At 43.4% G+C, this 12,771-nt stretch overlaps 1 protein-coding gene across 3 annotated transcripts in view; it reads left to right on the forward strand.

Annotated features, from left to right (window-relative positions):
* Positions 1-8,810, forward strand: part of ADGRA3 (adhesion G protein-coupled receptor A3) — a 462,035-nt gene extending 453,225 nt beyond the window's left edge. For all 3 annotated transcript variants that reach the window (XM_029590300.1, XM_029590282.1, XM_029590290.1), the window contains 2 exons: positions 6,602-6,697; positions 7,048-8,810. In XM_029590300.1, coding sequence (XP_029446160.1) covers positions 6,602-6,697; positions 7,048-8,293 — 1,342 coding nt within the window. In that variant the 3' untranslated portion in view covers positions 8,294-8,810. The remainder of the gene's footprint in view (positions 1-6,601; positions 6,698-7,047) is intronic.
* Positions 8,811-12,771: the final 3,961 nt, after the last annotated feature.

Below are 12,771 nucleotides of genomic sequence, written 5' to 3' on the forward strand. Positions count from 1 at the left end.
TGCCATGCTTCAAATGTACCACTTTAGGGGACTTACTGCCACATGCTTACCTGCATACCCCATATGTACCACCTTAGCAGGTCTTCCTGATACTATGCCTACCTCCCATGCATCTGAAATATCACCTATGGGGTTTTGCAGCCACCATTCTGCCTACCTGTCATGCTCCTCTTATACCAACTTAAGGGTCTTGATTCTACCTCTCTATATACTGCTTTGGCCTTGATATACTAACATAGAAATGACAGCAGAAAAGGACCAAATGGTCTATCCAGTCTTCCCAGCAAGCTTATGGTAGCAACAGCCACGCCATACAGGTCTCCCCCCATAAAGGTATCATCGGGGGTGGCAACTGCCATGCTGTATGTTACCCCCATACTTAGTTTCCCAAACTTAGTCAGGGCCCTTTTGGTTGCTGTCTGAGTCCAATTCCCCATTATCTCTTGCCACTGAAGCAGAGAACAATGTTGGAGTTACATCACAAGTATAAAACTTATTGGTTAAGGGTAGCAACAGCCACATCAGCAAGTTACCCCCATGCTTATTTGTTTTCCCAGACTGTAAAATTCATGTCCTTGTTGGTTGCTGTCCAAATTTAATTATCTTTTCCTCTTCCCCCCCCCCCCTACCATTAAAGCAGAGAGCAGTAATAAATTGCATCAACAGTATGAAAGCTGTTGGTTAAGGGTAGTAACCACCACACCAGCAGTTACCCCCCTATGCTCTTTTCCTCATTTCCATCCTCTAGCCTTTAGGGTTTCACAGTGTTTATCCCATGCCCCTTTGAAATCTTTCACTGTTTTAGTCTTCACCACCTCCTCTGGAAGGGCATTCTAGGCATCCATCACCCTCCACGTGAAGAAATATTTCTTGATGTTGGTTCTGATTCGTCCTACCTAGAGTTTCATTTCTACCTTGGGGATCTATTAATATGCCTACCTGCCATGCCTGTTATGTACCAGCATAGGCGTTTTGGTGCCTCCATGTTGGTTGGATCTCAGCCTAGTTCTCTCACCCTATTTGTTATACTGGGGGTGGGGGTTGTTCCCAGAAAAAAAATAAAAAATTCTCCTCCCATTCCACTCCTTTTTATGGTTTTCCATCTTGCTTCCAGTCATGTCTAGACCTTTGTGCTTTTTGCAATTCCCTGATCTGTACACCATGGTGATTTAGATAGTTTTGTAGTGCTTATGATTCACTTCGCTCCACATCTTGGTGGTTTAGAGACCTTTGTGCCTTTGGGGATTTAACATCCTCCATGCCTTGGGGGTTTAGATGCCTTTATGATGATTTTGATTCCCTGCACTGTATGCCTTAGGGGCTTTGATGCCTTTGTGCTGTCTGCAATTCCCCGCAGGATATGCCTTGGAGGCTTTGACATATTTATGCTGCCTGTGATTCCCTGCACTGCACGTCATGGTCGTCATCATTCATCGGCATGTTTAAGTAACAGATGGAACTATAACTGATTTAATATGCTATTCACAGTTTCATTGTGCTGGCCATGTGTACATTACTGGGGTAATTTTGAAAAGCATTTACATGCTTAAAATTGGGTGTTACATGTGTAAATGCACTTTATATATGTAAGTGGGCTTTTGAATATATACCATTGAATTGTCAATAGGTTTTATATGTGTGTTATTTTAAAACCTATGTCAATAGGTTTTATGTATGTAATTCCTTTGAAAACTACCTCCAACATGTTTATTAACAGAAGCATATGCTAGTCCACTGGTAGGATCAACTACCTTCCTCCTACTGAGACATGCATCCCCCCACTCCAGGTGTTTCAGGGTTCTTTTCAGAACCCTTTCCCTTACAGTACTTGCCGCCTCTTGGTCTTGCTCTAGTCATCCATTGACTTGCACACTCACTGCAACATTCCTCAAGATTTTGATACCATTCATCTTCCTCCCACCTCAGTCTTCAAGATACTCCATGTGGAATTTTCAGCTACTCTTCTTGCTGTGTTGCTCTGCTACTACTATTTCAGTTTTTAATAATCATCAGCACCATGTTGCCACCGCTGCTCCAAACCAGTAGTGGTACCTTTTGCTTCCTTGCCGCTCTGGCTATCTTTTTGTTGCTTTACAAATCCTCCTTCCCCATGGTACTTACTGACTCTTGCTCATGCCCTGGCCATCCAATGCTTTTCACTGGCTTTATCTACCCAGTTATCTTTAATGGTTTAATGCTCTCTTGAACCACAAGCAGAAGCGGACAACAGAACTGCGTTCAGATATCAAATCATCAATTCAAAGAGATGCAGATAAATAAAGAGTCCGTACACTTATTCGCCAACTGTTTGCATGAAACTTTACTATACACGGCAACTCCACTGTTTTGTAACAAGAGTAGAACTTTAAATGGGTCCCCCAACACGGACTCTGTGTTTCGCTGAAAGGCTACATCAGGAGGGGCAACAGATTTCCAATCTAAAAAATAAAAGGTATTCAAACATAAGGACTACCTGGAAAGGGGGATACTCAAAAACAGTCTCTGAGAATAAATACCTCAAGTGTTGTTGACATAGAAATACAGGGAGCGCAATGAGTACAAACAGATACAGACATTTAAAGACGCTGTCAAATGGCACAAAAAACAGGTATCCAATCAGGTTACACCAGTGCGGTGAGTCCTGACCAATCAAAGCCTAATATTGTAAATACAGTGAACCCATGGGAATCATCCTGGATTTGAATTAAGTATAGTAACACCACTCAGTTTCATTATTTAAGCCATTTGGAGAAAGACTGTCAAGAGTGTATATCCACTTTTGTTCTTTACGAATTACAATTACACACCCCACCCCACCCCCCACCCCCACACCGGAGTGGCGGCGGTAGCACGTCAATGACAAAGAATCTAAGATCTTGTAGAGTGTGGGACATCAAAGTCCAATGGGAAACTAAAGGGGCATTTTCACAGTGGTTATTGATACTGGATCGATGCTCAGTGATTCGAGTTTTAACTGAATGTGTGATTTTGGCAATGTATAATTTATGGCACAGACAAGTGATGATGTAAACCACTCCTGCAGATTGACATGTAGTGGAAAATTTGAGAAAGCCCACTGTTTGGTTTGATTTCTTTCTTTAACTATCACATTTTAAACACCCGGTTTCTCACAAATGGTACTTTCTCAAATTTAAAATTTTGCAAATCTGTGTAAAGCAGCTCATGAATAGGCAATCCAATGCATGTAAGTTAACACGACTGAATTAGAAATTCTAATCTAACTTGGGAGCCTTGGGACCCTAGCACGGGTCTCAAGGCTCCCGCATTAGATTTAAAGGGCCATGCAAAACCCCCAAAAAACCCTTAAAAAATAGAAAAAGGTAGTGGGTCAAAGATGACACGACTCATCAACCAGAGCTGCCACTCGAGGCAGCCTCAAAATCCAAAGTGAATAAAATGAGGTGTTCTTGTGATGAATCCCCCCCCCCCCAAATCCCCAATGCTATCATGTGACTAGAGCAAGGGAGCCATTTTTAAAAAGGTGCCAACCGGGCCTGGATCTAGCCCCAACACTGGATCCGCTGATAGTTTTAGAGGTTGGGGGTGCTGGGGAGTCCTCTAGAAACCGAGGTTTTCTTACACATGGGGGATGATTTCTGGGGTACACTATACCCCAATGAATCTATTTTTTTATGATGGGGATTGGGGGAGTGGAGGGAAGGGGGGAATCTGTAAGGGCATATTACTATTGAAAGAGAGGGTGGGGGATACACTTTATTGAATTTTGACAGTGTTTGGGTGGGGGGAACTATTGTCACGTGAACACCTCATTTATATTTTATCCACTTGGGATGTCAAGGCCACCTCAGTAGTGGCCCTGGGGTGAGAAAGGTCAGCTTTGAAACACCCCCCCCCCCCCCCCGCCATACATACACATCTTTTTCTATTTTGAGCGGGCTTTTTTCTTTGTTACATGATCCTTTAAGGAAATGGCGGTCCCATGAGGTTGGGGCTGCCATCATGCCAATAGGGACAATGCTGTGTTGTTTTGCAATACAACCATGATGTTTTTCAGGGGAGGGACCCACTATCACGGCTACACCTCCCGTGATAGTGAAACCCCTCCCGTGAAAAAACATTGTAGCTTAGTGCATCTAGTTTTAAGTTTTTGCCTGAAGTAACGGAGGGTAAATTGTTTTATCCCAGGTCACAAGGAACGGCAGTGGGATTTGAACCTTGGTTTCCCTGATTCATAGCCCACTGCTCTAACCACTAGGCTGCTACTCCTCTCCAGTACAAGTATATGTAAATCTGTACATACATATCATAAAAATAAGGGGTAGATTTTCAAACGTGTGCACGCTTCCTGGCCCGCACACAATGTCGTGCTGATTTTCTAACATGCGCGTACGTGCGGGCAGTGCACGCAAGGGAGGGGAGAATGTAACCTCCATGCAGTGACGCACTCCAGCCTTCTGTTCCCTCCCAGTCCTCTCCAATTAAGGAGCGGACTGGTTGGGAACTTCCCTAACCCCCTACCTAACCTTCCTTCCCCTTCCCCTCTCCTTCCTACCCCCTAAAACTCACCTATCTGGTCTTAATGTTTTTGTTTTATTACTTGCATCTCCTTGGGAACAGAAGTAATTTACATGCAGCAGCTGGCTGCCAGCTCACGCTTCCCCCAGGACAGTGGCTAATGGTTGCTGTTCTTGCCAGCCTCCGTCTCGCCCTTCCCCGCCCCCAACCTGCCCCTTCGAAGAAGCCCAGCACTTGTGTACGTACCAGGCTTTACGAGCGTGGCCAGGCCCCTTCGAAAATTTGCTCAGCGTGCGTAAAGCCCGGATTTTATGCACACAGGGCTTTTAAAATCCAGGCGATAATGTGCAAAAACGTAATAATTTTAAAAATGGTATTAATGTTAGAGGTAAAATATGCAGTTAATATTTTAGAGCCAAAATCATCCTGTATGATTAATTTGTACAAAATGAAAGACCACTGAAGCAGAAAGTGCATTGTTTTAGATATACAAATGTTATATTCAGTCATCCAAGACTCAGACTCTTTCCTACTTTTAATAAGCTCATGAATTGCTTATAAAATATAGAAAGCTTCATAGAAAATGTAGTTTCTCTTAAGTTGTCAAATAAATACATTTTGTAAGGTTAAGAAATTGCTTGCATATAGAACAATAGCTGGATTTAGCATTTTGGTTCTAAATCTTTATAATGAACCAATAGACCAGAGGTTCACAAACTGTGGCCTGCAGAGCAATTTTTTACAGTCTGCTAAATACTTCCCTGAATGCGACCGAATTGTCCTACAAAACAAGTTTTACTTTTTTTTTACCTATGGGGTCTTTCAGCTCTCACCAGCAGAAGAAATGTCCCACAGGAGATGAGAGGAAGATGAGGAGAAAGAGAGAGGTTGAGGGGAGAGCGGGTATAGAGAAAAAAGAGCGAGCGTGCATGGGAGTATGAGTATGAGAGAGTGGGCACAAACACATTATCCTGTCATTCATCCAGGGGACAGCTGCTGAGGCAGGTAGTAGGATTTAGAAACAGAGAAACATAAGCACAGAAAAAGACCATATGGCCCATCCACTGCCCATTTCCATTGAGGTGGCAGAGTTGCCAACTTCCTAGAAATATTTTTTACTTACACCAATCTGTCAAACATCTGCGGCAACACTGTGACCCCGCATTCTACTGCATGTCCATTTATTTATTTATTTATTTATTTATTTATTTAAGGTTTTTCTTTACCGACATACGTAGGGACATCATGCCGTTTTACATTGAACAAGGGTAACAATGGAAAATAAAAATTACATATAACAAGGGCATAGGAAACATGGAGTTGAGAACGTAACAGGCATAACAGGTATAAAAAGGTTCTGACTTCAAGAGAGAACCTGCTGCCCTCTTCTTTCCTGCCAGCTCATCAAAACTCTGAGGGGACCCCTGCACTCTCAGTGATTTGAAATATCTCATGTGGATCTTCATTTAAAAAAAATGTGGGGACCCCCTTCATTAGACCAAGATTTTCCAAATCTGTCCTGGTGACTCTACAGTCAGGTTTTCAGGATATCCAGAATGAATATGCATGGTATTTATTTGCATAATTTGGAGACTTGGTATTTACAAGTTTCTTTCTTTCTCTCTTTTTTTTTTGTGGATATCCTGGCAATGGGGTCACCAGGACAGGTTTGAGAAGCCCTATCTCTATATATTTGCTCAGTAGGATTCAGTATGTCTATTTTAATAAATTTAACCATTTAGTTCCACAATTAGCGTTTTATTGAATTTGTCTTTCATTTAGTATTTGATTTCTTATTTTAAATGACAGCCAAGAAGCAGCAGTAGAAGTGATTTTCCAGGAAGCTGTGTCCTTGAACTATAAAGTACAGTGCTAGACTTGAATGAGAGGGGAACGTGGAATAGGGTAGGAGAAATTGTGTAAACTATACAAATAGATCTGTTGGTCTGGAATAAGAAAACCTTGTAGACGGAGATAAATTGTATTACAAATTGTAATTGATGAGCCACCTTGTTTTATCAAAGCTTTGTTTAAGATAAAAAAAAATCAAGAAAAAGGTAAAAGAAATTGAAGCTGTTAAATTAATGTGACTTTTTTGTTTTAGATTTTATCTAATTGGCGGTGGAATCCCCATCATAGTCTGTGGAATAACAGCAGCAGCTAACATCAAGAATTACGGCAGCAGACCTAATGCGCCATAGTGAGTATTGGCATATCTTCTGCATTTTGCTTTTATGATTCAGTGTTTTGCGTTCATTTCTGGAGATGTTCTAGTGATGCTTGTGATGGCACTTTGAGACATATAATGGCATAGTAATTGATGGCAAATAAACCAAAATGCCCCATCCAATCTGCTCAGCAAGTTGTTTATTGTTCCCCCATTTCTTGATTTCCATCCTCTAGCTAAAAGGGATGCCATGCTCTTTTGAATTCCATTACCATACTTGTCTTCACTTCCTCTTGCTTGCATCCAACTCATATTTGAACCTTTTCAGACTAATTAGCGTGTAGGCATATATCTGTTTAATGTATTGTGTCCTTTTTTTTCAGTTGCTGGATGGCATGGGAACCCAGTTTAGGAGCCTTTTATGGACCAGCTAGCTTCATCATATTCATAAACTGTATGTACTTCCTCAGCATATTTATACAGTTAAAACGTCATCCTGAACGCAAATTTGAGCTAAAGGAGCCAGCTGAGGAACAGCAGCATCTGGCAACTAATGAACACAGCGAAGCAAACCGTCAGGATTCCATGTCTGTCTCATTAGTGTCAACATCGGCGCTAGAGAATGAACACACCTTTCAGGCTCAGCTTCAAGGGGCAAGCCTTACTTTGTTTCTGTATGTCTTTCTATGGATTTTTGGAGCTTTGGCAGTTTCATTATATTACCCTATGGATTTGATTTTTAGCTGTTTTTTTGGAGCCACATGTTTAATCCTTAGTGCCTTCCTTATTATACACCATTGTGTGAACCGGGAAGATCTAAGACACGCCTGGATAGCTACCTGCTGCCCTGGAAGGAGTACATACTCTGTGCAAGTTAATGTTCAGCCCTCAAATTCTGCTGGGGCTAATGGAGATGCCCCTAAATGTACCAACAGCAGTGCAGAATCATCCTGTACAAATAAAAGCGCATCAACCCTAAAGAATTCATCTCAGGGCTGTAAATTAACAAACTTGCAGGCTGCAGCAGCAGCAACTCAGTGTAACACTAGTCCTCTACCTCTGAATACCACTCAGCTTGATAACAGTCAGACAGAGCATTCAGTAGACAATGATATAAAAATGCATATTGCCCCTCTAGAAGTCCAGTTTAGGACAAATGGGCAGCCAAGTCGGCATCATAAAAACAGAGGTAAGGGACATCGAGCCAGTAGGCTCACAGTATTGAGGGAGTATGCATATGATGTCCCCACAAGTGTGGAAGGAAGTAGTCAGAATGGCTTACCTAAGAACCGTCAAGGCAACACTGACGGGCACTCAAGAAATCGAAGAGCTTATTTGGCTTACAGGGAACGACAGTTTAACCAGTGCCAACAAGACAGCAGTGATGCCAGCGGCACGCTTCCAAAATATAACAGACAAATGGAAAAAGTGGCTGCGACAAACAACAAGAGGGATATTCTGAGGGAGCCTGTAGTGGTTGAACTTGAAAGCCAACAAAAATCATATGGCTTAAATTTGGTAATTCAGAATGGACCAATTAAAGATAGCGATCAGGATGGACCCACAGGCAGTGCGGACAGCAGTGGTAATATTAGAACTGGCTTATGGAAACATGAAACTACTGTGTAGGATTTCTGGTCTGCTTTACTGCCAGAGATTTATATGGACTGTGATTTACACACATTCCTTTAAGCTGAAGTATGTTCTAAAGAAACTGTTTACAAACATTTGGTATTATGGATGAAAAAGAGTACCTACTATGTGGAAAATAACTTTTATAACTTTAATTTTTTAAATCTTTGCAGTTTTTACACAAATACAGTTCTGTGAAATTTTTCTTTAAATCAAAATATTTTTTAAAAGAAAAACAGGACAGGACATTTCATAATTTAGATATGTTTTATTCTGGGACCTCCTGTGTCCACAACACATTTCAGATTTGTATTTAAATATGTAATAAATAAGTGTGTTTCCACAGCGGTAATTTTTGGGGGGGAGGGGAGAGGGAATTTGGTTTGTTTTATAAGATAGTGTTAAGCACCCCTGTATATAAAGATTTACTCTAGAATTCTAATGTTTGTTGCAGGTGACCACTTTTATATGAATTCCCTAAGATAAAACTAAATTTATAAAATTAATTTTCTAAGTAGGTTGTTTTTCCTTAGTGTTCAAGCAAAACAAAGAACTAGATTTACCTGAGTGCAGCAAGAAACTCACTGCATGAGAGGACGCATGACTATAAGTCAGCTTACTAATCCACTAGGCATTATTGTTTATTATCAGCATGTATATATGAGCAAACACCAACACTGTTACCCAATAGGAAAAGGACAATGGTCAGGTAAATTACTATACCAACATTCTCTGGTCAAGTTGCATTTTGCACTATTGAGTTATAAGAGCTTATTGTAGTTCTTATCCTACAAAAAGGAGGTAAAGTGAAAAGAAATAAAATTCAGATTCATTCAGTTGTACTGGGTAGAATCAGTAGTTATCACCTGAATACCATTAATTGATTTTTCTTAAGAAATGACCTGTTCGAGTCATAGGTTCCACAAAATGGAAAACTATTTCAAAATTTGCATTCAGCACAATCTCAGCAGAAGGCCAAGGGTTATTGATATTGAGAACAGTGTGCATGGAATGGAAGGAATAAAAAATTATTTTTTTTGCTTATTTTATACCACTTTATCATTAATAGCTCAAAGCAGTTTACAAATTAAAACAGACAGCTTGAATTTTATTTATTGTATTTAAAATTGTTAAATATTGTCTTCTGGTCAAAGACCAATCAAAGCATTTTACTACCTTTTAAAAAAATACAATATTATAATTAGCTCATACAAGTAAAATAGATGTGAGGGAATTCCTTACTTGCAAAGGCCTTACTGACATTATGAAGGTATATATGTGCTCATATATAGCACTTGATTTTGAATGATTCCTGAGATATGTTAATGAGTAAGTGATATCCATGCTGCTACTTTTATGTCATGCTAGAAAAAGATACTTGGTTCAGTTTGGAGGTTGTTTGGCACTAGTCCATAGGGATTTACTTTTTGTGACCAGTGGGAAGGGTCATCATAGACCATCTACATATGCCCACAGTGCCATCTCTTTATTGTTTATCCTCTAACTAGCTGCACAGGTGCCATACAAATTAGTAATTGTACTGCGATCTTCCGATACCCAGCTCAATCACAGTCAATATGAGAGACCCTCACAGAACCTTTACATTTATTTTGCAATTCCATGTCTTCTCCCCTCATTTCTTTTCTCTTTATTCTACCTTTTTCTACTCCTTGCCACTTCCCTTTTCCATCTCTCTTCCTCTACTTTTCTCCCTAGTCCACACTTCCTCCCCTGACTCCAGCTTCCACATTCACATTGCCATCCTCCATAAATTCCCCCATGAATGACTTTTATCTTCTCCTAGGACAAGCAGGATGGTAGTCCTCACAGATGGGTGACATAATCAGATGGAGCCTGGCACGGAAACATTTTGTCAAAGTTTCTAGAATTTTGACTGGCACACTGAGCATGCCACTATCTGCGCATCCACGCGGAATCCCTCTTCAGTCTCTATTTTTCCACGAAGTAGTTGCCTCACAGTGGTGGAGCTCTGCTCTATAGTGCTTCTTCAAAGTGTTTCCCACTTGTTTCTCAACTTTTTCTGCGCCGGGTCCCCCGTCCAGCAGCCTGGTTTGTTTTTCCATTCATTGCGGTCGATTCCCAGCGTGTCGCTCCTTGGTGGCCGCTGGCCAATCGACCGCTCACCGGCTGTTTTCTATGGAGTCATCCGGTTTTCGACGGTGACCCCAGTGCCTGCAGACCATGTCTATTACTGATCTGTATGAGGTCTGTATCCTCTGCTTGGAGGCGTTGCACAACATCTCTGGGTGCCGTCTGTGCGATTAGATGACCCCCAAAGGCCATCGTGCCCAGGTGGACAAAATGGAAAAGCTTTTTGGGTCCATAAAGTCTGATCCATCTACTCTGGCATTGGAGGCATCAACACCTAAAGGCCAAGGGGGTGCCATTAGATACATCGTCCCTTTCCACTTCCCCAGCAGGCCCGTCTCTCTCGAGAGGAGCCGAAGATAGACTGTCTCTGGTGTTGTTGCACTGCAAGACATTGGGGTCTTCACCATCCTCTGCGCCAGGGAAAGACCGAGCTGAGCATCGCGAAAAGTCCCGCAAACATAGTCACAGGTCACCGTCGACGCACGGCTCTGGGACCAGTGTGTCATTGGCGACCGCTGTACTGCCACCAAAGCGACCTCATGGGGAAGAGGCATCATTCTCTATCAGACCCAGGAATCTCAGGTGTTCCGCACCAATGGCGGTGCTGGGCTCAGAGGCGGTTCTGGTAACACCTCCTCCTCCTCTGTCCAACCTAACGTCACCAGACTTTCAGGAGGAGTTGGATCACAGGGTTCAGCTGGCAATGCTCCGAGCCCTGTGGAGCATTGAACCGCCACTGGCACTCGTCTCCATGCTGAACCCGGAGCCTATGCTGTCTCTCTTGGCACCCCTGCTAGAGCATCTGAACATCCTTTAAGTGTCCTTCTGATGAAGTCGGTGCCTGGAGGACCATCTGTTCTTCATCGGCCTCCAATGCCCCAATCTGGAACGATACCCATCATTGGATCCTCCAAGGAGGAAGACTTACTGTGGCCATCTGTGCCTTCAGGGCTGGAGTTTCCCGATCCCGTTCGTGGGCCATCTGAGATCTCTGTGCCATCGGTGCCTTTAATGCCCTCAGCACCGTCAATGTCCTCGGTCCCCAAACCAAGAGGCCTGGGTACAGACCATCCACACTGGCCCCCAGAGGCCCCATATAACTCTTGGGGGGGGGGGGGTGATACTTCGGAGTCCTTTTCGGAGCACTCAGATGATCTTCTTTTAGAACCTTCTCCGCCAGGTGAGAGATGTAGATCTCCCTCAGAGGATCTTTCCTTTGCGGGCTTTGTCCGAGCCATGGCTGAAGCCATCCCGATTCAGCTTCTCATGGAGGAGGATACCCGATATAAAATGCTGGAGGTCCTCCAGTTTGTGGATGCTCCATAGGAAGTAGTGGCTGTCCCAGTCCATGATATTTTTAAGGAACTTCTCCTTAGGACCTGGGAACATCCTGTGTCCATTCCTCCAGTTAATCAAAAGGAGGATGCCATCTACCTGGTCCAACAGGCATTGGGTTTTGAGGGGTGCCATCTCCCACACCAATCGTTTGTGGTGGAGTCCGCCCTAAAAAAAAAACCAAGTGCTTCTGCATCCACGCCTCTGCCCCTCCAAGGCAAGATCACAGGGTGTTGGATACCCTGGGTAGGAAGGTGTATCAGGGTGCTATGCTCATTTCCCGTATCGCCTCCTACCAACTATATATGACCCAATGTAACCAGACCCTGTGGAAGCAGGTCCAGGAGCTGCCTGAGTGCCTGTCCCTAACACCAATAGGATGCGTTCTCAGCGGTAGTATAGCAGGGTCTGGAAGAAGGAAAACATGAGGTAAGGTCCACTTACAATGTTTTTGAAACGGCAGTGAGAGTAGCTGCAGCGGGCATTGGTGCCCGCAGGATGGCCTGGCTCTGTGCCTCGGACCTTCGGCCAAAAGTCCAAAAAAAGCTGGCAGATCTACCCTGTACCAGTGAGAATCTCTTCAGAGATAAGATCAAGGATGCAGTGGCCCAGTTGAAGGACCACCATGAGACCCTTCAACACCTGACAGCTAGTACTTCTGGCTCTCCATCCTCAGTCAAAAAATCCTCATGACAAGGCTCAAGGAAGTCCTATCGCCAAAGGAAATATCCTCCCGCTTTGCGGGCCCACATACACCACACTGGTTCCAGGAGTTCCCATCAGCAGCAGACCCCCAGGCCTCAGCCAGCCCCTCAGCAGAGCCCCGCCACGGGGTTTTGACTGGGAGCGAGGGAGCATCAGTCAGCTTGCCATACCCTCGGCATCCTGCCCTCCAGTTAGAGGCAGGCTGCATCATTTTGCGTTCTGCTGGCCCCACATTATGTCGGACCAGTGGGTTCTCACCATCGTTCGCCAAGGGTACCGACTGAACTTCAGGGATGTCCCTGCAGACTCTCCCCCATGTCTGT

This window comes from Rhinatrema bivittatum, chromosome 1 (assembly GCF_901001135.1).
Source record: "Rhinatrema bivittatum chromosome 1, aRhiBiv1.1, whole genome shotgun sequence".
In the NCBI taxonomy this organism is placed as follows: Eukaryota; Metazoa; Chordata; class Amphibia; order Gymnophiona; family Rhinatrematidae; genus Rhinatrema; species Rhinatrema bivittatum.